General features: G+C 49.2%; 1 protein-coding gene across 2 annotated transcripts; it reads left to right on the top strand.

Annotated features, from left to right (window-relative positions):
- The first annotated feature begins 3,328 nt into the window (after positions 1–3,328).
- LOC144945365 (fructose-bisphosphate aldolase, muscle type) lies at positions 3,329–20,999 on the top strand. Of its 2 annotated transcripts, none has more exons than XM_078873850.1 (9): positions 3,329–3,437; positions 13,382–13,516; positions 14,543–14,754; positions 15,342–15,396; positions 16,272–16,432; positions 17,795–17,878; positions 18,040–18,214; positions 19,286–19,485; positions 19,845–20,999. In XM_078873850.1, the coding sequence occupies exons 2-9, from the start codon at positions 13,405–13,407 to the stop codon at positions 19,935–19,937; spliced, it is 1,092 nt and encodes a 363-aa protein (XP_078729976.1). In that variant the 5' UTR covers positions 3,329–3,437; positions 13,382–13,404; the 3' UTR covers positions 19,938–20,999. The 2 variants fall into 2 exon arrangements, with proteins under 2 accessions (XP_078729976.1, XP_078729977.1); XM_078873851.1 differs by lacking the exon at positions 3,329–3,437 and adding an exon at positions 10,118–10,232.
- Positions 21,000–21,615: the final 616 nt, after the last annotated feature.

The following is a 21,615-nucleotide window of genomic DNA, read 5'->3' as shown; positions in this document are numbered from 1 at the left end:
CACTTTCAAGGGCCCCGCGCTAAATGCTGTCAAGCTATCAATTCCGGTTCAGTGATTCTGCACTTGCTCTATTACAATAGTACTATACCGCCTTCAACTTTTATGAACGACTGGGTGTTTAAGGTTAGCAAGTTGTCATATTATCTGTCTGTATAGCAAATGAAAAAATACAATTACTTTACTAATGCTAGTAAAAAATTCGTGTTTTAATATTTGTGTTTTTTATATTTATTTAGGGCTCCTTTATAACTTATGCTACAGGCCCCGCACTAGCTTCATCCGGCACTGACCACGCTGGTGTGCGTGAGTTGGTGGAGGGTGCAAACCAGCATGTATACATACGTATACATGCCTATAATGACTGGCAACACGGCAGCATTGAACCGGCCTGAGTTTGCTGATGAAACTCACACAGTCAAAACCAGTCTTGCGTTTACTTTTTGAAACACATGCTGTTGTCTAAACATTGGTCCAGAAGGTTGAAGAATGTGTTAGTTTATTGTGTTTTGCAGACATGTAGCATGCTGTCTGTTTATTGATTTTTATATTGACCCCTAATTATGCACGAAGGCTGCATAATGAGGTTGTTTTAATACAAATTTGAGTAATGCGCCTGAGAGGGCATCCACCACGTGGATGAATAAATACTTGCCAAACCTTCCAATTCAAGTGAGGGGCTGCCCATTTTTAAACCGCTATACTGGTTTTCAAAGCAAAATACTGCACTAAAACATGGATTTTTTTTTTTTTTTTAAATGGTATATAGCGCGCTGAGTAGGTTTGAAAATCGGTATGTTGTTAAAGTAAAAATCGGCAGCCTATCACTTACAAAAAAACTTCAAAATTCGGCAATAACACTGCGGCCGTAAAAGGAAACAATAGGCGACGTTTTGGGCAATGACCTTCATCATTGCAGTGATCAATTGGGTTGGGAAGTATGGCGATGGAAGTGATGAAATCCACGTGCTAGTCGGCTTGGTACATCGCAGGATCATGAAAGACAAAGACGGCTTGTGGAGGCCTTCATCCAAAAGTGGATCGACCATGGCTGATGATGATTACTCTGTATTGCTTCACCACAGAAAATGGCCACAAAAAACAACATTTTTTTTATTTTACCAGGTAAGGCCCACTGAGCTATAGAGCTATTTTTTATAAGCGACCTGGCTATCACAAATGATAGCTCAACGAAGTGGCTTATCGCATGGAAATGTATAGCAGCCAAATACTCTAAACGCATGTTTCAAAATGTGAAAGGAAAACCCGGAGGACCCGTAGAAAAATCCACACGATCACGGGGAGAACATGCACACTCCGAATATACAGCAGCAGGCGTCAGGGTGGAGACCGAACCCACGACCTCCTGTACACCAGACGAGGTAGTTAACATCTCGTCACCGTGGCGCCAGTCCAGGGCATGGAGCATTCACCCCAAAAAAAATGGAGACGGCCCCATGAAGTGAGGGCAGCTGGCAGCTGTGGAACATAGTAACACTGCCCAGCATACATCAGCCACAGGAGCGTATAAATAGAAATAGCCACACCTATGTATAGCGACTGGCTGGCGAGCAATGTGGCCAGAGTGTTTAACGTCCAAATGAAAGGGCATGTGTTAAAATCGTGTTTCGGTTGTTGACTCGGCAGATCATCTCCACTGCTGCACGAGATCTCTTCCCCAGCCGTGTCGGTCACAGGGGTTGTTTGACCATGCGTCTCCTCGCTGGTCAATGTGGGGTTCACGAAGGTCGTGTAGTATGGACGTTGAAGTACAGTGTAGTGATGATCAAGATGTCATCATGGCCAAAAGTGTTCCTACCACCATACCTCCTTGCCAACACTTTCATACCCTTTGCCGGTTCCTGCAGCTACCCCAAATGAGATAAGCAACCTCCAAGAGTTGCCCTAACAGTATCACACCATCTGCTCATAGGGCTTCCCCTTGGTCACCAGACTGCTGGAGATAATTCAAATTCTCGTCTCGGCAAATTGGTCCTCCTCCATCCTGCACACATCCTCCCCAGTGGAAGCGTTTTTGCCCAATGATATCTACACCACTTAACTGTGACATTCTCTTCTAGACTTCCACATTGTTTATCCTATTTTGTTACAAATATCCTAGCATCGGTCTCAGACTCCTGAGCTCAACAGGTATTTAAAAAAAAACCCGCTTCGTTAGAATCCAGTCAAATTTAAACGTTGATACCCATAATGCAATTCGCCTTTTTTTATTTGACTTTTAATACAAATTTGTTTATTTCTTAAAACATTTTTTTTTATTATTGAAGGCTTTGAAACACTGCTGATGAGACAATGTACTTCAAATATTACAGCAGGCGTCCAGGTCGGGATCGAACCCACGTCCTCCTGGAAACCAGGCGAGGTAGTCAACATCTCCTAGCCCATGTACGCATGGTGTGGTGGGTTATGGGTCTGCTACTCCTGGAATACTCCGTAGATAATAGGGAAACATGTTTGTTTTATTGGCTTCACCTGTGTAATATACATGTTACCCCGAATAAGTGCGGATAATATGAATAGATCAATAGAGGCACGGATAATAGGAGTGTTCACTGATCCAGACGGCTTGTGTGTGGCCACTCCCACTCTGAATCCCTTCCCCTGTCCCCACCCCCTTTGAAAACACACGCTGCTGCTGCTGCTCCGTGCAGCAGCGTTACAAGGCCCCGATTCAGCCTCTTCCTCCGTAAGCTCATCTCTCCTGACCCTTTGCTCCCGTTTTCCCCCTTCACTTTCCTCATATTTCTCTCTTAGTTTTCCCATAAAAATGTTGGTATCATTCCATACATTTGGGGATGCGTGGGAGGGCGGCCGTGGGAAGGGGTGGGGGTGAGACGGGCGAGAAGGGGGCAGCTCTGGTGGCTGGGGAGTGGGGGCACCAGGTCAGAATCCGAATCTTCATCCTGGATAAATCCGATGATCAATAAAGCTCTTTTTTTATTTAAACAGATTTCCAGCAGTTAGTGGGGGATGTTGGGAAATGTTAGGGGTGGTGGTGGTGGGCACTTCAACTTGTATCTCGACGCGTTACAGACGGATGTTACACCATCGTATTTCATGTTACAGACGGATGTTACATCCGTCTGTAGCGATCTAATCACTCTCGATCACGTAACCATGCCGCTCCAACTGGGGGGGGGGGGGTTGAGGGGGGGGGATTGAGGGGGGTGTCACGTGACCCCCCTTCACCCCCCCCCACGACCGCTCCCCACTCTCCCACACTGCGCCAGGCGTTGGCCGCGTGCCCTTTATAGCTGTGGACCAATGGGGTGCGAGGTAGTGCGGAGTGGGGGGGGGTTAGTGGGGGGGGGCTTTGACGTCACGCGGGGGTATATAAAGGTGCGTGGTGAAAGCGGTTTCTTTACTCGGCGGCCCCGTCCAGTCGTGTGTGCTTCAGCTCTTTCTTCTTCCTCCTGCACGTGAGTCACGGTTGCAACAGTCATCATCATCACCACCACCATCATCATCACCACCACCATCACCACCACCATCATCATCACCACCATCATCATCATCACCACCACCATCATCATCATCACCACCACCTACCACCATCATCACCACCATCATCACCACCACCACCTGTCACCACCACCTGTCATCACCACCACCATCATCGTCGCCATCAACAACGCAGCAGTCTTCCGTGTCGAGAGACTCACACGCGCCGTGACGTGCGCACATTCGGCCGCTCCCCGCGCGCCTTTGTCTCTCCCGAGCCCCGATTGGTGAACATCGCGGAGAATGGCGAGGGCGTTTATGTAACGATAATACATATTTATATTTTAGTTAGTTCAAATACGAGCCTTTGCGCATATACACACACCGTATTAACTCCATCGTATTTCATTAAAAAAAAAACCCTGTGAGCGAGTTGCATGATCCGCCTACGTGTGTGACAAGACTAAATGTTGTTGCGCCGTCAAATGAGTATTGATGTGTGATAGTGGTGGTGGTGGTGGGGTGGGTTAGTGGTGTGTTACTTAGCGGAACTAGCGGCTTCGTGTCGGGAGAACAACGCAACGCCGACGATCGAGGTGCGGCCCCTTCGACAGGGACGTGGACACGATCCTTCGACCTCACTTATGGGGGGGGCTGTGTGTGTTGGGGGGGGTCGTTCCGATAGAAGCTGTGTCCAGTGGTGTATGCCGCTATACCCACCACCACTGGCGCGGTGAGTTGAGGTTCAGCCGTGCTCTGCTCTGCGAGGTCTTTGTCCGAGGTGGTGGTTGTGGGGGTTAGAGGAGGGCTGAAAGATGGGGCGGGAGGCAGGGGAGGTCGACGATTCGCATTCGTAAGCCGGGCACGACCACGACTAGAACGCGGTCCACTGAGCAAAAGCCGTCATGCATTCATACGGTTGTACACACACACGGAGTTTAAACACACACAAAGATGTACAAGCTTGTGATAAAATCAGCCGCAGTGCGCTGATATCGTCACATGTCGGAGCGGGGAGGGGTGGTGGAGTTTGAGCCAAGCGTCACGATGCAAACATTATCATGTTGTAGGTGATGCAGCGATATGCATTGTTGTACTGTACACATTATCCACCAGGTATAGGCCCATACAAGACGCATGCATTGACCCAAAAACCACTCGTCCAGCATGGCGAATATACAAATACATTGATCTACTACGCAGCGATTTCGCCGTCAACCCATATACACACACCAGCAAACACGCGTACTCAACACTGGCACGCGATATATCGACAGTATATCGACAAACCAACCCACGGTCAACCCAGCACGTGACCGGCTATCCCTCCTGTCTTTCAGAATACACCTTCACCAGCCCGTAGAGCCACACCGGGCACCCACAGAAATCATCACCCACCAGCGAATACCGCATGAGTTGTCCAGCAGTCGCACCCCACCACCAGTGTGACCCCCCCTCCCCTCTCTCTCCCCAGCCCGGCATACGAACCTACAGATTTCTCACGTCCCACCCAGGATACTTCATCATTGTCATCCTCCTCCTCCCCTCTCGCCCGTTATGAATCATCCACATCCTCCCAACTGTACCACCATGCACACACGAGCGACATTCGTCAGTCCATGCTCCCATCGGCTAATCTCTGTAGCCAACGTGCGTGTGCACGTTCCACACGCCTCCACCCGCCTCCACCCACACAAGATTGCTCATTGTACTGAGCAAGCAGCGCCATCGCCACCAACACCCACCATCTTGCCTCGCGACAATACGTCACATTCATTTGGCCCTCCTTCCACTGAGCCATTCATCAATGATGATAATATAAAAGCTCCAAATTAAGATTGATAATATTGAGATTTGTACTGGAGGAATCTGATGAGATATAAAGCTATTTTCCCCCCACATGTCCATATTAAATCCCATTTGAGAGTCGTTTATCTCTCACAACGGATGCCTTGGGTAGCGAAAAAAAGGGAAGAATTCCGTTAGACCGTCAGAACAGCATTTCATTGTGGCGATGTGTCAGTAAATTTGAGCCCTGACAGTCAAGTGATGGATGAAGGCCTCCTCAAGGTTGCGTCGGTCGTGTGGGTTGTTTAACCAAACGTAACAATCATGGTGGCGTGCTTGGGTTGCTGGAGGGGTCGACCCAGACACGAGTTCAGAGGTCGCTCGCCGCTCATGTTTGCCGTATCCGTGAATCGAACTCTGGTGGCCACGGGCACCGGCCATGCAAGTGAGTCATTTTCACATTTGCGAGTTGGGGCTCACAATGCACACGATTGTGGGTTTTTTTTTTATGATCAACTTTGCAGAAGGCAACCTTATTCGTTGGATTGTATGTAAAAAAAATATATGTGGAAATATAAACCATGAACTGCTGCTGACGCACTCTCCTACTCACCAGCCATCCTGTTAACCATCATCTCTCCTCTTTGTTCTTCTCCTCGTATGCACCCATCGATCCTCTTACTGATTTTTCCACCAAATCTCTCGGGGGTGACACACTCATTGTCATTCAGCCACGGACACTCGCGAGCCACCATTTTACGCAAAGCCTAATCTCCCCATGGCATCCTCTCCATATGCGCTCTCGCTGACCTACGAACTCGCCCAGGTCACATTCGTCTTACACTCGTTCACCCCTGGTCACTCGGCCTTCCACTCACCAAACACCGGTCACTCGCCGCCCCCCCCTCTCCCCGAAGCAATGACCTTTCCCCACCCTCCACTGAACCCAGGCAAACAGCAGTGGCTGCCACCACCACCGCTGGCCAAGGTCGAGCAGTCCATTGTGACGTACATATTTCCACCGCCATCGAATGGTTTTTAAAAAAAATGTACATGAATAAATAAAAGCTTTAGTCTAATGCAGCTCGGCTTTGGGTGCACCATTGTTTAAAAACCATACTGTAATGACCTCTTTCGTAAAAAAAAAACAATTATTTTGAATTTTTATTTTAAGCTTTCGTGACTGCAGGGATTCATATTCTTGGTTCTTTCGGTAAAGTCACGTAGAAGGGAAATATTAAAATAATAAAAATATAAAACAATAAAAATTCTCACGACGTTTCGACTGCAACACAAGCAATCATCATCACACATGATGATTGCTTGTGTTGCAGTCGTGAGAATTTTATTGTTTTATATTTATATTATTTTATTATTTCCCTTCTACGTGACTTTACCGAAAGAACCAAGAATAATTATTTTGAATGTTTAACGCGTTTGGATTTTTTTCTTTCTCCTGCGACACCTATCGCCACTCTCCCCCCCATCCTTTTCTGAGAGTGCAAGGCAAGGAAGGTTGGGTGCGAGGCCTCCAAGGGGTTAACCACGCACTACGGCTGCATCACCGCACTGCAGCAGTCACTGGAAAATGCCAGGCAGTTTGGGGCCTTCCCACTGGGGGGGGGGGGGCGTGGAGGTGGTGCACGTGATGTGGTTATTTGAATGCGAAAGTAGACTGCATCTCCTGGGTACAAGAAGCCCAAAGGCAAATAGACATTTCATTATAAGTGGCTAATGCCCTGCCTCCCTCCATATTTAATCAGACACACCCCGTGTGTAACATTTCAGGTGGGTTTTAGAATGTTATGACGCAGCAGGCAATGTAGGATGATCCACTGGACGGGATTATATTTTCCTGCACTGTCCTCATTTGCCTGAGTCGAGCGCGGCAATGCTCAGCAGCTCGCTAAATGCAATCCGATTGGACTTGATAGTTTGAAGCGGGCTACAGAAACTCCAAATGTATATTTGTCTTAACATTTGCACAGCCCACTGGTTAGTTAGAATTGCCTTGGAGTGTGTAAGAGTCAATTCTAATTAGGTTGTCTGGGATTAGCTTAAATATTGCCTAGCAACATGAGAATATCCATGCAGCCCAACAGGAGGTTGGAGCTGTGGGATGTGATTATTTTCAAATTGCATTCCCCACAATATTAATGCAGTGTTAGGCATTTAAGTGGACATTTAATCTTCCAAATCACTCTTTCACGACGACTACTTGTTGCATTGTCAATGCGACTGCACCAAAAAGAATCCCACGCCCTGATGTCCTTTTCGCATGAGAAGAGCCGAGCACTCGCCCATGCATGTAAATCCAATATCTCATGCAGGCTATTAGAGCCCTTGGCTTGCATCGTTGTCACGTACGCAGTTTAGTTTTTCCAAACTCAACGGTGTTTGTCCATGGGTGGGTGATGTCATTGCAGGGGGAAACGTCCGGGATGATTTTTCTTTTACATGCGCACAAACTGCTCGTTAATTTCGAAACATAATTTTTTCTAATGGACGAAATATTTCATGAAACTGTCGGCGGATGATCACTCATCCCGTGAACAGTGCAGAAAATGCACGAGCAAAATGTGAAGCCTCAATGTAATTGAACATTTATTTATAGAAGCCACTGAGAGGTTTCTTGCTGGGCTGCCCGCTAAGGGATCAGGCAATGTGCGATATCTTATCGGCTATTGGCAATTCTCCTGTCGGCCCCCCTCGCCGCCAATCTACACTTGTTCGAGGGTGTTCCTGCTCCCCCGAGTGTTCATCGCCCACGCCACGACCTCCCTGGTGGCCACGAAACTCAAACCTTTTTTTGCTATAAATACGACCACTGTTACTTGAGCCTGCCGGCTGCCCTTTAACAGCAATGCAGCCTCTTGCTAAAACTAAATGTCAAGGTTCTCGACTATCGAAGCTTCCGCAGTGGGAAGGGGGGCGTCAGATTTCAGGTTTTAAACCCGCGTGCCAAACTGTAAACCTTTTCCCGATTCTGGCTGACACCTGTCTTATTATAGATCATAGCAGTTGTTTTATTGTAGAAAATGCAGGAGCTGCATGGCGCGCGTGCTGCACTTGTGCAGAAGTTTTCATAGGCGGTGGCTTTGAGCAAAACATTCTTTTTCGCTATTTGCGGTTTCCGTCTATGCCCAGCAAGCAGCAGCAGCAGCACCCTGAGTGAATTTCATTCCAAACCTGTTCTGCAGCCGCTGACAGTTTTGCCCCCCCCCCCCCCTTAATCTTTGTCTTGGTCGAGAAACATTCAATGCCTCGCAGCCTCGTTTAACCTATTTTCATGCCAGTTTTAATGCGAGTGAAGTTAACAACTGCCCCTTTTTAAATGCACACTGTAACAGAACGTGACAACGTACTCATTCGCGTGTTTTTCACCACTGTTTCTAGATTAGTAACATCTTTAATGAACAGGTGGGAGCTCAAATACACGGATGAACCATCACCGTTCATCTGTGTATGGACATTCGTTTTTTTTCTTCTTCCCGCTAGCATTGGCGCCTGCTGAGCCGTTGCTGTGAAGGACAAAAGCTTAACCTTGCCGCGCTTTATGCGATCTCATTGTCAAGTCACTGTTCCCGGATCGAGGCCAACCATTGAGTCGTCATTTCCCCCTCCTTCCATTAAAAAGCCATGAAAAATTCAGCGGTAGAAACGATTGCAGTGAGAGCCCGTGGCCTTGGGAGGGTGGTAAGTGCGTCGCTGCTTGACGTGCCCACCCCAGCACCATCGACTGCCCTGTTCCAGAAAGTGCGCACATTTGTGCCAGGGTTGTCCATCAGCGGTGCATTTTCGTGCCAGGAGGTGCCCTGTTCGGAATGCGGCGCGGGTGCCGATGGTGCGGCACTTATTATTAGCTCCTACGCAGCGCCCTCTCTCCGATGAGGCTTGTTTTTGCTAAGGTGACTGCGACTAAAGAAAGGCACGCCCCGACTCCTGACCACTTGTGATCTCATGCAACGATTGTGCATGCGAATGCAACAGTCAGACTGGTCGCAATAATTGCACGGCATTATATTTCTGGCTGTATAACGTCATTTTAGAATTTATGCAGTATTTGCAGTTATATAAGCAGAATAGATGTTAAAATATCTGATATACTCTCGTATTTGGTAATATTATGTCCCAAGTCCTTGTCTCATTACCTAAGGCACGATGCAAACTACTGTTGAGTTTTTATTATCAATTTACAATGTTATATTTCTGTGTCCTTGTACAATATTTCTTTTATTGCTTTCATTTTATATTTTGTTACATAAGTGGCACTACATGAATTCCCCTACTAATGTTTGTTGCATTCGTTTATACAACTGTATTCGTACAATAACACAGTTATTTTCACGAATGCATTATATATTTTAAAAAGTCCACAACATGTCCTTTCATTGCCTAATGCACATTGCAAAAAACAATATACGCAGAGTCGTTCTGCCATGGAATCGCTGGCTGAATGTGGTTGCGTCATTGGGTTAAAGGGAAATTGGCGTGAGCGGTGGAGGGGTCAAAGGGTCGGCCCTGGCTATCGCCAAGTAAGCCAAGCAGGGTCGGTGTGGCACAGCAGTGTTGCGTGTGTGTGGTGGTGCGTGGAGCGACTTGATCGGTAGCGGGCCAAAGAGAAGGTTCCTCGGTCCAGGGAAGCCCACGTAAGGCCCTGGCTTGTACGGACACTGTGACCTTGAGAGAGGGGGGTGGGTTTATGGCGGCCGACATGTTGGGTAGCGTCGTTTGCACGTCGCTGCGGTCTGGGTGGGGTGGTGGAGCTGGGAGGAGGAGGGAGCCCGAGGGGTGGGGAAGGGATGGGGAGGAGGAGGAGGAAGGAGGGGGTAGGGAAATCGTGACGCCGCTTGCTAAACCCGCCCGGTTTTTTAATGACCCAGAAATACGTCTGCAGGCTTTTTTTTATTGTCAAAGCGAGCCCCACCGGGTATAGAAGGAACAGGGTCTGCTATTGTGGTAAAGCCTTTTGAATTCTCGTACAGGTGAGCCACGTGAAATGTGAGAATGTGTGAAATAATTGACTTCGTGGGAGGATTTGCTTGTCGGTGTTTTATTGTGTGTGTTATTTATTGTTTAATTTTTATATCCCAGTTTCCGACGGTGATTTTTGCACGACCGTGGCAGCTATTGGTCGCTATAAATATATTTTTGATATGCTGGGTTATTTTTCTCGAAGCAAGTTTTAAAACGCCCTTATTCTTGAAACGTCGTTAGAATTTGTATGTATATTATTTTATTATTTCCCTTCTACGTGACTTTACCGAAAGAACCAAGAATATGAATCCCTTGTTCTTATTGATGACATTTAACGAGAATTTTTAACAATGTTGTACGCTCATGTACAATAAGACCCTCGTTATAATAGGTGTTAAGAAAATAATTGTTGAAAAAAATCCGGAAAAATAATTACGTTTGTACGTCTGTATCCGGTAATGTAAGACTTATAAGAGGAATGACAAACAGAAATTGAGAACGGTACGCTGTCGCAATATATTTTGGCACGTTTTGCTCCGTCGCTAATATGTGATAGCATATGAAAGTCAGCGGCAAATCGTACAAGGTTATATACCGTGAATAAGCAACTGCGCAGTGATTCTAAACCTGTGTGCAGGCTGACAGCGAGCGGACAGCGCAGATTCGCAGTGACAAATCTTCCCAAGCCTGGTTTGAATAATTTGTTTCCATTAATGTGGCTCTGAATGCGACATCCTCTTTAGAGTTTTTAAAATTCCTTGGTCTAAAGCTCTCGGCCGGTGTGCTAAAGCGATGATTGCACATTGTTCTATTTGAAAGCAATCTGAGCCCCGTTTTGCCTGGCCAAACGATTCTGACGAAACGCGTCGTCACACTGCAGCGAGTGCGGTGACGCACCACTCCGCTTCATCTGCAGTCCTGACCCAGATGTCGTCATCGGGTGATAGAGATGTCCCTCGGGGTTTACTTGGGATGCAATAGATTAGAGCGAGGCTTGCTTGCTTGCTTCCTTACTTGCCGCCGAATATGACCGCGAGGTTGTTTGCGTGCGCAAAGCGAAAATGGGGCTAATATTTATTTGACGCCGAACGTAACGGGCATCGCTCATACGGCTCATCCGTCCGTGGAAATTCCACATTCCCGTTATGGGGGTTATCATCTTCCAAAGGACTAAGCCAAGTGTTTGCGGGTGGTAATTGTGATGCTTAACTTAATTTTTTGGGGTGCGATTGCCGAGGTGAGAGCAATGCCGATGCGTGTCATCCACCCATCCCGCCACCCAAACAGAGGCAAATTAAATGAAGTTGTTACGCAAACTGATGTGGCAATCTACTGTCCCTTCAGCACACCGGTATGTTGAAGGGCAATCCGCAACATTTAACGATTGGTGTAACGACGTTTTGCCCATAGTTATAAACCTGCATCATCAGACGATTGTCGTCATTGTGAATCATTCCCCTCCTGTCTTGGGCCTTGAATAAGTGATGTGATACCATAAATGTCCTGCCCCCGCAAGAGAGCAGGGTGTAATGATGATGCCTTGAGGTTAATGCATTAAGATAAATAATGTTGGATGACAAAATACATTATGGTAGATATGTTGAAGGAGGGTAAACGATATATTGGCATTTTATTTGCACAATCTTGAACCAAACATCTCTTCTGGATTCTAACAATGTTGGTCGTGAAAAGCATACGTGTTAAAAAAAACCGATGGTACAAGAATCATTTTATTTACTCCCAAGATGGGTGCGAGTTGACAATTTCCAAATTAGACTCCAGATCTCGACCACAGCACATCCTGGAGGGATGTGTTCGTGAACAGGAGGTCGTGGGTTCGATCCCGACCCTGACACCTGCTGTGTATTTGGAGTCTGCGTATCTCTCCTCTTGGTCGCGTGGATTTTTCTCCAGGTACTCCTGGTTTTCCCTCCACATTTAGAAACATGCGTTTAGAGTATTTGGCTGCTATAAATGTCCACGTGATAAGCCACTTCGTTGAGCTATCATTTGTGGCCAGGTCGCTTCTGAAAAAGAGATATAGTTCAGTGGGCCTTACCTGATGAAATAAAATGAATTGTTTAGTTGAAATACATTTTACTCAAGATTCCACGACACACGAATTAATCAATTAAACGTTACAATCAGGTAAGAGCTCATTGATTAAAAATATTTACACTTTTGAAAGGGGGAGCACCTGCAAAAATGAAATCTATGAGCCGCGATTGTCAGATGGGGTTCATTCATAATAGTTTTTTTTGGGTTAGATCGTGTAAATATATAAATGTGTCGTTAAACCCGACACGGCCAACTAGTAAGGGTTGTCACGTAAACAGAACGTGGACAATCCGTCACTAGTACAGCACTAACCGGTGTGTTGGGAGAGCCAAGCCACAACATTTACAATCTGAGCACGACGTTTCGCCAGTAATTACAACCAGCTTCATCAGGCGACAGCCAGAATCATTGTTGATGCGCTGTAAAAAAAAAATGGAAAAGTAGACTTTCACAGTGACAGGGTTCTAAAGTAACAGCTCCCTTTGGGAGGGGTCTAACAGTGGCAAACTGCTTCAGACTCTCAAGTTACACCTGGGTTTATTTTCTTTAGCAGGAATGCACTGTACCGTTGCATGGCGACTCATTCATACATTATTTACGACCACAAACGTTTTGCATCCGTGATAGGGCAGGCACTGTGCCTTACGCAAATTTACAACGAGTCATTCGCTCACCCTTCTGTTTGAAAATTGGCGTAAGTTTTTTTATTTTAATTATGATAAGGATTATCTTTTGAAATGTTAAGATCGGATGGGGATTTCAATTGTCCTGGGTTAGACTGACGCGGTTTTATACTTATATAACACGTTGTTCCAGTATTGGTGATAACTGTTTGGTAGATATACAGTATATAGTGGGACACACGTGGACGATTGGAGGATGGTGAGTTTCCCAGACGGGCATCGGAGTGGTGCCCCAGAGTTATGGCAAAGACGTCGTAGCAGGCCGAACGCCAAGATGGTGGTGCCGATGAGAAGGCTGCCCGTGAAGGACGCGACACTAGCGTCATCTAGCGGCAGGATTAAGGAAGGCAATGTTGAGGTTTTTGTGTGATCCTAACCGGTGAATCCGTCTGTGTGTGTGCGTGCGCTCTCCACAGATCACCCGTAACCAACAGCAAACATGTCTCCTCACTTCCCGGCACTCACCCCGGACCAGAAGAAGGAGCTGGCAGACATTGCCCAGCGCATTGTGGCTTCCGGCAAGGGCATCCTCGCCGCTGATGAGTCTGTCGGTAAGCGAAGTCGAGGGAGGGCTGTACGAAAACGATTGCTGGCGTCCAAAATTGTTTTTAATGATTTAATTGCAGGGGGGGGGGGGTCGGAAACCTGTAGCATGACCGTGTACGGCTCGCGACTGGCTTCCTTACAAATGGCCCGCGGCCACATGATGCCTGCCGCTATGAAAAGGGCCCTCAAATGATAATTTGTCCGTCACTGTGACCATCTTAGTCCCTGAGCTAAGATGGTCTGACTTGGTCCCTGAGCTGCCTGTTGCCCACTTCTGAAATGACGGGCTTGAGCCTACCAGTGAAGGTCGTATCCTTTACCCAGGAAAGCCTCGAGGCGGTCCTGCGTTCAGATGGTGGCCAATACTGGTTACGGTTGACCTGTGGGAGACCACCTGACCTATGGTTGGTGGAGAAAGCCCACAAGTGGTAATACTCAAAGCTCCCCCCAGAGAGGTCAAATCATCTATTGTTGTACTGCCATCTCCTTGCAATCTCGCAGTCCAAGCCTAATTCTCATTGCTGGCTTTTATTCCCCACTCATGTGGTGGCATCTCCCTTGCTGGTTCTCTTGCTCTCTGCTCCTCCTCGTCCTGGGCCATCTCCATGTCTACTCTGCAATGTTCATTTCCCAACTCGCCACTTCGAATGACCTCTATTTCAGGCCTGCTTCTCTGTCTCTGGCCTGGTGCTCAGCCCAAGCCAACACAGCCTATAGTATGCCCAGCCACTGTTTCATCTGGGGCGCATTCGAGATGTTATGTATGTTGAACTTCTTTCGCACCATACGTAGCCAACCGTGCTAATGGGAGGCGCGGGGGAAGGACAACAAACTAGACACAAAAAGCAGTGCAAAAGAAATGAGTTTGTAAATGTACACGATGATTTAAAAGTGCATCGCTCCGGTGGCTTCCTCATATCGGAAGGTACGAGCGTTCCAGACGGCTGCGGAAGCGCGTCTGAAAGCGCCCGGGGATGATGTCTGGCTGACGAGCGATTAAACCGGTGCCTTCTCTCCCTCCCGCCCCCAAGGCACCATGGGAAAGCGGCTGACCCAGATTGGACTGGAGAACACCGACGAGCACCGCCGCTTCTACCGCCAGCTGCTCTTCACCACCGACCCCAGCATCAAGGAGCACATCGGGGGCATTATCTTCTTCCACGAGACGATGTACCAGAAGACGGACGGCGGCGTGCCCTTCGTCAAGCTCGTCAAGGACAATGGCATCCTCGTCGGCATCAAGGTGGGGCCCGTCTCTCCTTGCTGCCGCAGCACCACGGTGCTACGCAAACGCGGACAGTGCCACGCGATGCGAGATCTGAATCGGAGTGTTTAGTTATGACGGAGGAGGAATCCGATGAGCTATGAAGCTCTTTATTCACAGATGTCCAGTAGGGGTGGGTAAGAACGTTACAACAACAACAAACAGTACATAGGCGACGATAGGAGTGCGAAGTACAAGAAAGGTAAACAAATCCCCTAAACACAAACAAATTAAGCTAAACCATCCCCATCCTACCAGGCAAAGTCCAATGAGGTATTCACTTGTTTTTCAGAAGCAAGCTGGCAACAGATGATAGCTCAACAACATGATGTGATCTCATGTAATGCATCCTTAATATTTTTCACGAATTTTTTCTGTTCATGCACCATAGTAGTGTAGCTTTTTAACAGCAAATTGGCACGCATAAGTCTGCATGAAAAAAAAATCATCAGTTTGCCTATGACAAATGACCGTATATTTTATTCTCGTTAACTCTACATGCAGGCACACATCGACATTTACCGGTTCTTGATGTTGAACCCCCCTCCATCCCCCTCCCACAACAGGTTGACAAGGGTGTGGTGCCGCTGGCTGGAACCAACGGAGAGGGAACCACACAGGGTGAGTGCTCCCCCCTCTGGGTTTACAAATCAAGCAAACCTCAACACTCGTCACTACGTAACGCTGTCGTATAACAGTAGCACGGAGAGCCGGTGACCAAAATCGCACAGACTGTGCCCCGCCACCTCAGAAGCTCACCGGATAGAGCTTTGGATGGGCCACCACCGCACACGGAAACGCACGTTGCCATGAGATGCGGGGCTGGGGGTTAAAGTGAGCACAGGGCGGTACAGTGAAAAGCATTGTTCCAGTGCGATACGTTCCCATGCCTGCGCTCCGTTGCCCTGCAACTAAACCCCCTCGCCGATCGGCGCGGTGAAGCAGGGAGGGACTCGCCCGGAGCGGATCGACAAAGCGTTGTAGATGTGCAAAACGTTGAAAAAAACATTCAATCTGCTAACGTTGCAGACCGCGATTGCTTTGGGGAGACCTTAATGAATCGGTGGGTTGATGATGGCTGATGATGATGATGGTGATGATGCACATTTAGGCGAGGCAGGCTGCTTGATAGAAGGTGCCATTGCCGAAAAACGTGGACCCGCTTGACATTTTCCTACAATAAGGGCGGCGTTAACGATGATCGTTGGCGAGGGTGTGCTCGCTGCAGACTCCGTCGCCGCGTTGCCTCAGCCAGCCCTATGGCCACGTGCCCACACTTCCCCATTGTTTTCCTGCCCCCCCCCCACTCTGGCAGTTACGTAAAACCTCTCGGCGGGGGGTGGGGGGGGGTTATCCCATGCGAGGTATCTTAACGTGGCCGTGTTGCACTGCTCGCCTACATTGCTCGCCTACATTATATCCACGTCGAAATGTCGCGGAGCCGGCCCGTCCGTTCACGTGATGACACGCACGCACGCGTGGGGTTCTCTCGGCAGGTCTGGATGGCCTGGCGGAACGCTGCGCTCAGTACAAGAAGGACGGCGCCGACTTCGCCAAGTGGCGTTGCGTGCTGAAGATCTCCCCCAACACCCCCTCCAGGCTTTCCATCATTGAGAACGCCAACGTGCTGGCCCGCTATGCCACCATCTGTCAGCAGGTGGGCGCCGATGGCTTGCCGTGGTGGTGGGGAGGGGGCGCGATGTGGTTTTACGCCGGTTCTCTCCTTTGCCGCACGCTCTGTCGCGCCGAGGTGTTTTGTTTCGTCGCGGTGGCTGGGCGCAGGCTCGAGCCGCACGCGAAGGGGCAAGCGGCGAAGACGCACGGGTGGAGGTGTAGCAGAGTAAGGGGTCGGTGCGTTTATCGAGGTAGAGTCCTCAAGATGGGCGGAGGAATCGATGGTTGAAGGTCATGGGGGGGAAAGTAAACAATAGCAGCACGAGAAGCGGCTGACTGCTGGTGAGCGATTGACTGGGGATTGAGTTTGGCCTGTAGCCGTGACTGTCACAAGCTCAATGAAACACTGCGTGGTCGAATTGCACCTGCGCCTGCCTGTTTGCAAGCGCGTATGCGGGGACTGCATTTTCAAAGAAGCGAGACTGCCCCAGACGTTCAAACCGGGTGGAGGAGAGTGGTGCACCTCCAATCGCTGGTATAAAAAAAAATACAAAAAATCCATGTCCCTCTGATATTGAGGGCACCACCTCTTTAAACAAATTAAGTAGGGCTGCCAACAAAGTTGTGGAAAATTTCCTTGACCCCTGTAGGGATGATGGGCCGAGTCGACCCCAAACAGGAATTCAAACTGACGTGCTTCCTGACTGCCCCTGACCGAAGCATTGATGTAAATAAGCTTGTGTAAGAGCTACATATCCAGTGTACATGCTTCATACAGTTCGGTAGACGTGACAGCTGGCAATTTGAAAACGGTCTTGTAAACGCTATTTTTAATAGGACCCTCCCCGCCACCCCCCCCATTGCATGCTGTGACCTAACCTTAGCCCATCTGGCTTGCGCCTTGGCCACGATTCTTTTTGGCGAGCTTCTTGTGCGACAGCCCAAATGCTTCCACTGCCGAGTTTGCAGGTCTGGGGCCACGCTACGGCGGACTTTACGGGACACTGGGCAGACGCCAGGGGGGGTTGTCTGTGCTAAATATACTTAATTTTTTATGGTAGGGAGTTGATCAGCAGGGGGCATTTTCACGTCAAGTTGGTGAGTGCGCCGGTAGAGGTGGCTTCAGGGGTAGCCTCATGGTTAAAAAAAATCTGGAATTCTGCCAGCGAATTGACAAAAGCGGGCAAATGGCTTTACAACGATATTACATGGGTTTGGAATTGATGAGTGCAGTCGCGCACTGCTGGTTATTAATTGTCCGATGACGTAGGCGGTACCCCGCATCTGGCTGTTTCGTGACCTGAAGGAGGCCTGCTGTAAGTGATCGAGCCGTCGCTGCACCTCGGCCCAGTGCCCGACTCGGTCAAATGTCAGCGACGAGTAACCCGACCATTTCTTGCTGCAGAACGGCCTGGTGCCCATTGTGGAGCCCGAGATCCTCCCCGACGGAGACCATGACCTGAAGACCTGCCAGTACATCACCGAGAAGGTAGGCCAACGCACACCCTCCCCGGTGATTCAATTGTAGGCGAGTAAGGTACGCACGTCGAGGTCGTTTTCCCACCTGGAAGACCGCCGACGCTTCCTCGCGGCGCCTGAAGAGCTGTGTTTGTGTGCGCCCGCATCTCCCTTCTCCCGTCATCTCCGCAGGTGCTGGCCGCCACCTACAAGGCGCTGAGCGACCACCACGTGTACCTGGAGGGTACCCTGCTCAAGCCCAACATGGTGACCGCCGGCCACGCCAGCACCACCAAGTACACGCCCGAGCAGGTCGGCATGGCCACCCTGACCGCCCTGCGCCGCACCGTGCCGCCCGCCGTTCCCGGTAAGACTCGCCGATGCCCGGGCGCTCCTCTCTCTCGCACACTCACGCACTCGCAGCACCCCCGCAGGCAAGCCCAAAGTGGGCACCGGGTGGGCGGCGTTGTTCGTGGACGGGATTCCCCACCGCGAAGGGTTGGGCCGAACCGTAGCGTCGCAGCTTTTGTGATGCTGATTGCTGGGACGACACCTGTCGCGTAATCCCGTGGGCAGCCAAATGAGCGTAGGAAAGTACACGGACAAGCGGTTGGTGGAAAAGCTCGACCTTGCTGTGATAGGAACTAAAGTATGTTAGACACGTGCCAGTTGCGGTGGGGGGGGGGGGGGGAAACCCCAGAGAAATTGTCAAGTGTGTTAGGAAAGTGGAAGGAAAAGGAACGGGCAGACAGACCTAAGATGGACAGAGAGCATTGTAAATTTAACTTGGGAGGACAGCATCCCAGTATTTCCTGTTCTACTTTAGTCCTTTGCCCAGTGGGTAAGGTGCTTGGCTCGAATTCTCTCCATCCTGTCCGACCTTGAGCTTTTTTCTTCACCTCACTTTTCGTGGCCGCTCCCCACCAGCCTAGGACTACTTAATAAAATCCACATGTATTTATTTTTCTAGATTATTACAATTCGACTTTTGTCCTCCTATACTTGCTCCAAAAGGACCTCATCACCCTTTCCCTCCATCCCAACTGATTTGCCTCCATTTGATGCCAAAACCATCATCCCCAGACTTCCTTTCTCAGAGTAAAAGTTTATGCTGCATACAATGCCACGCTCCATACTTGAGGTCTTCAAAACTCTCTTCTACAACTTGCTGCTCACCACTGTTATTAATTAAAAAAAACACAGCATTGTGGCTCATATTTCCAGTTTGTACGGCGTATTTTTCACCATGGTGATGCCCATTTCCGACCACGTGATGAGAGCTTCTCTGGGAACCGAGCCTGCGTAGTGATAAAAACAACATTAGCCAGCACGTGAGTCTGTGGCGTACGCTGTGGGATTTGTTTTGTTTATTTCCGAGTCTTTATTCCCTGTGTGTTCTGCTGCTACTCTGCCCCGCCCGCCCTTCACCCTGACACAGGCATCACCTTCCTGTCCGGAGGACAGAGTGAGGAGGATGCCTCCATCCACCTGAACGCCATCAACAAGCTGCACCTGATCAAGCCATGGGCCCTGACCTTCTCCTACGGCCGCGCCCTGCAGGCCTCCGTGCTCAAGGCCTGGGGTGGCAAGAAAGAGAACCTGAAGGCCGCCCAGGACGAGCTGATGCGTCGTGCCAAGGTGCGAGGCGACGGAGGAGACGCGGGAACGTAACCGTGAAACGAAGAGATGTCATGGCCTCAGAGGTTGGGGTGCCAAGCCTGTTGGTGCTGCTGAGAGCCCGGGCTCGAATCTGCGTTTCGGATGCCGGTGATTGAACCGGATTCTCAAGTTGTAGCCAGCGAGTTAAAGGTCTCGGCCTGGTCCTCAATGACCCAGATGGGAAAGTGCCTCTACCCTCAACCATGTGGTCCAGGTCATGGTTGAGATTTTACAAAAATTTGGGGGTGGGGGCGCGGAACATTGGAACACAAAGATGTCCTTTAACAGCGTAACGTTTCTAACCTGCCGTGCTTCATACCCTCCCCCCCCCCAAACAGATCAACGGGCAGGCTTCCAAGGGCGAGTACAAGCCCACTGGCACCGGCGCCGCTGCCGGCGAGTCTCTGTTCGTCGCCAACCACGCCTACTAGAGCGGCCACGTGGCCCACCCCGTCCGCCCCCTTTCTGCACACGACCGCGAGAACGGCGCCCACCTGCGGTTCCCGCATGACGCCGCCTGCTGTCGACGTTACCACCACCACCACCGCCACCACCTGCGGCCGGCTTGGCAGCAAACTGTTTAGCGTCTCAATTGTACCGGAGCTCTTAAAAAAAAACACGCGACAATGGCATTCGATAAGCCAACCGTGTGTCCGATGGTTGAAATTGTATTGGCAAGGTATTGGCTTGTTCTGGTGTGTACCGGCTGATGTTTCAGGAACAACAACATCCGATGTTTTTTGAGTGGTACTTGAAAATATTGCGTTTCGAGATTGCAATACGTGTTCCAACGATCGAGAGTTCCGCCCGCAATTGAGCGCTGGCAGCACCCCCCTCCCCGTCTTCCTGTGCCGTCTGCTCTGGTGTTGCATCTCAACCCAGCCACCGTGTAGTCTCGTGTACCGTGGTCGTGTTGGTTGTGTGTTCGTGAGCTTGTACCAGCAGACATTGCTGTAATCTATACAACTTGTAGCCAATCTTGAGCAAGCAGATAAAGTAACCACCAAAAGAGTAACACTCCTGGTTCCCTGTATGCTGTTCGGTAGAAAGGAATATTTGAAATGAGGTGGACCTGTCATTTCTGAACGTATACTATAGACTGCCTATCAGAAACATAGTGGGCAAGAGAAATGTCGCAAAGGTGATGATTATTGTGACTTTAGACTGCACCAGTGGACTATTATTTGTGCGCATAGATAGATTGCTCTTCAGCTATTCCATCACGCGAAGCTAATGGGTCTAGTTATTTCACGTTTGTGCATTATCCTACTCCCCAAAGTGAGCGTGTGTGTGCGTGCGCGTGAGCGTCTTTAACCTGTTGTTGTGTTGGGTGTTGCTGCTTATTATAGAGATTATTAACATCGAGGGTTCAACCCGTCTCCCCAGGCTTATGAATGTGGCAGGCGACTGCTGGTCATGTAATGTACAGTGTCTGTGCTGTGAAGAGGTGATGTGCACTGAGCATGAGCATACAATAAAAAAGGAGACTTAGATATTGAGGGTGGTGTGTTTTTATTGTCGTCGCGAGCGAAGGGCGAGGAAATCGTAACGTCGGGCGCAATTCCAGGCTTTCGCGACCACTATTACATCCAGCGGAACGTCACGGAACTCGATTGTAAACGTTGTGGGCAACGCAACACTGGTGGGCTGAAGTGACTCTTTGGGACACGTTTTGTTTACGTGACAAGCCTTACTGGTGGTGTGGCGGCGGGTTAACGACACATTTATCCTAGCGCGTTCTAACCCAAAAACAACCTTTATTATGAATTCCAAGTTGCGTCTGCTCGTACGCGCACACATCCCCCGTTTGTCAATCCACTGCTGGATGAGGGGTCTCCCCATGCCATGATCTGCATGGCTTGGGGAATGCCCTTTGTGTCAAAGGGTGCTCAATGCACACAAGAAATTATTTTGAAATTGGGGGAAAAAAATGTAGGCAATGGGGTCCCCCAAATTTTTTATTCGAACGGTTTTTTTAATCTCATCCTCCAAAGGTTGGCGTCTGGGATTTTTGAGGGGTTCATCTTTGGGAACTGAATATCACGCCGATTATTCCTCCCGGGAAAGCTGCACTAAGTCCCATGGCTTCAGGAGGGTCCTGCCTTTGGA

The sequence above is a fragment of the Lampetra fluviatilis genome, chromosome 37 (assembly GCF_964198595.1).
Source record: "Lampetra fluviatilis chromosome 37, kcLamFluv1.1, whole genome shotgun sequence".
Lineage (NCBI taxonomy): Eukaryota > Metazoa > Chordata > Hyperoartia > Petromyzontiformes > Petromyzontidae > Lampetra > Lampetra fluviatilis.
Note: the sequence above shows the minus strand (reverse complement) of the source record. Positions and strands in the feature narration are given on the sequence as shown.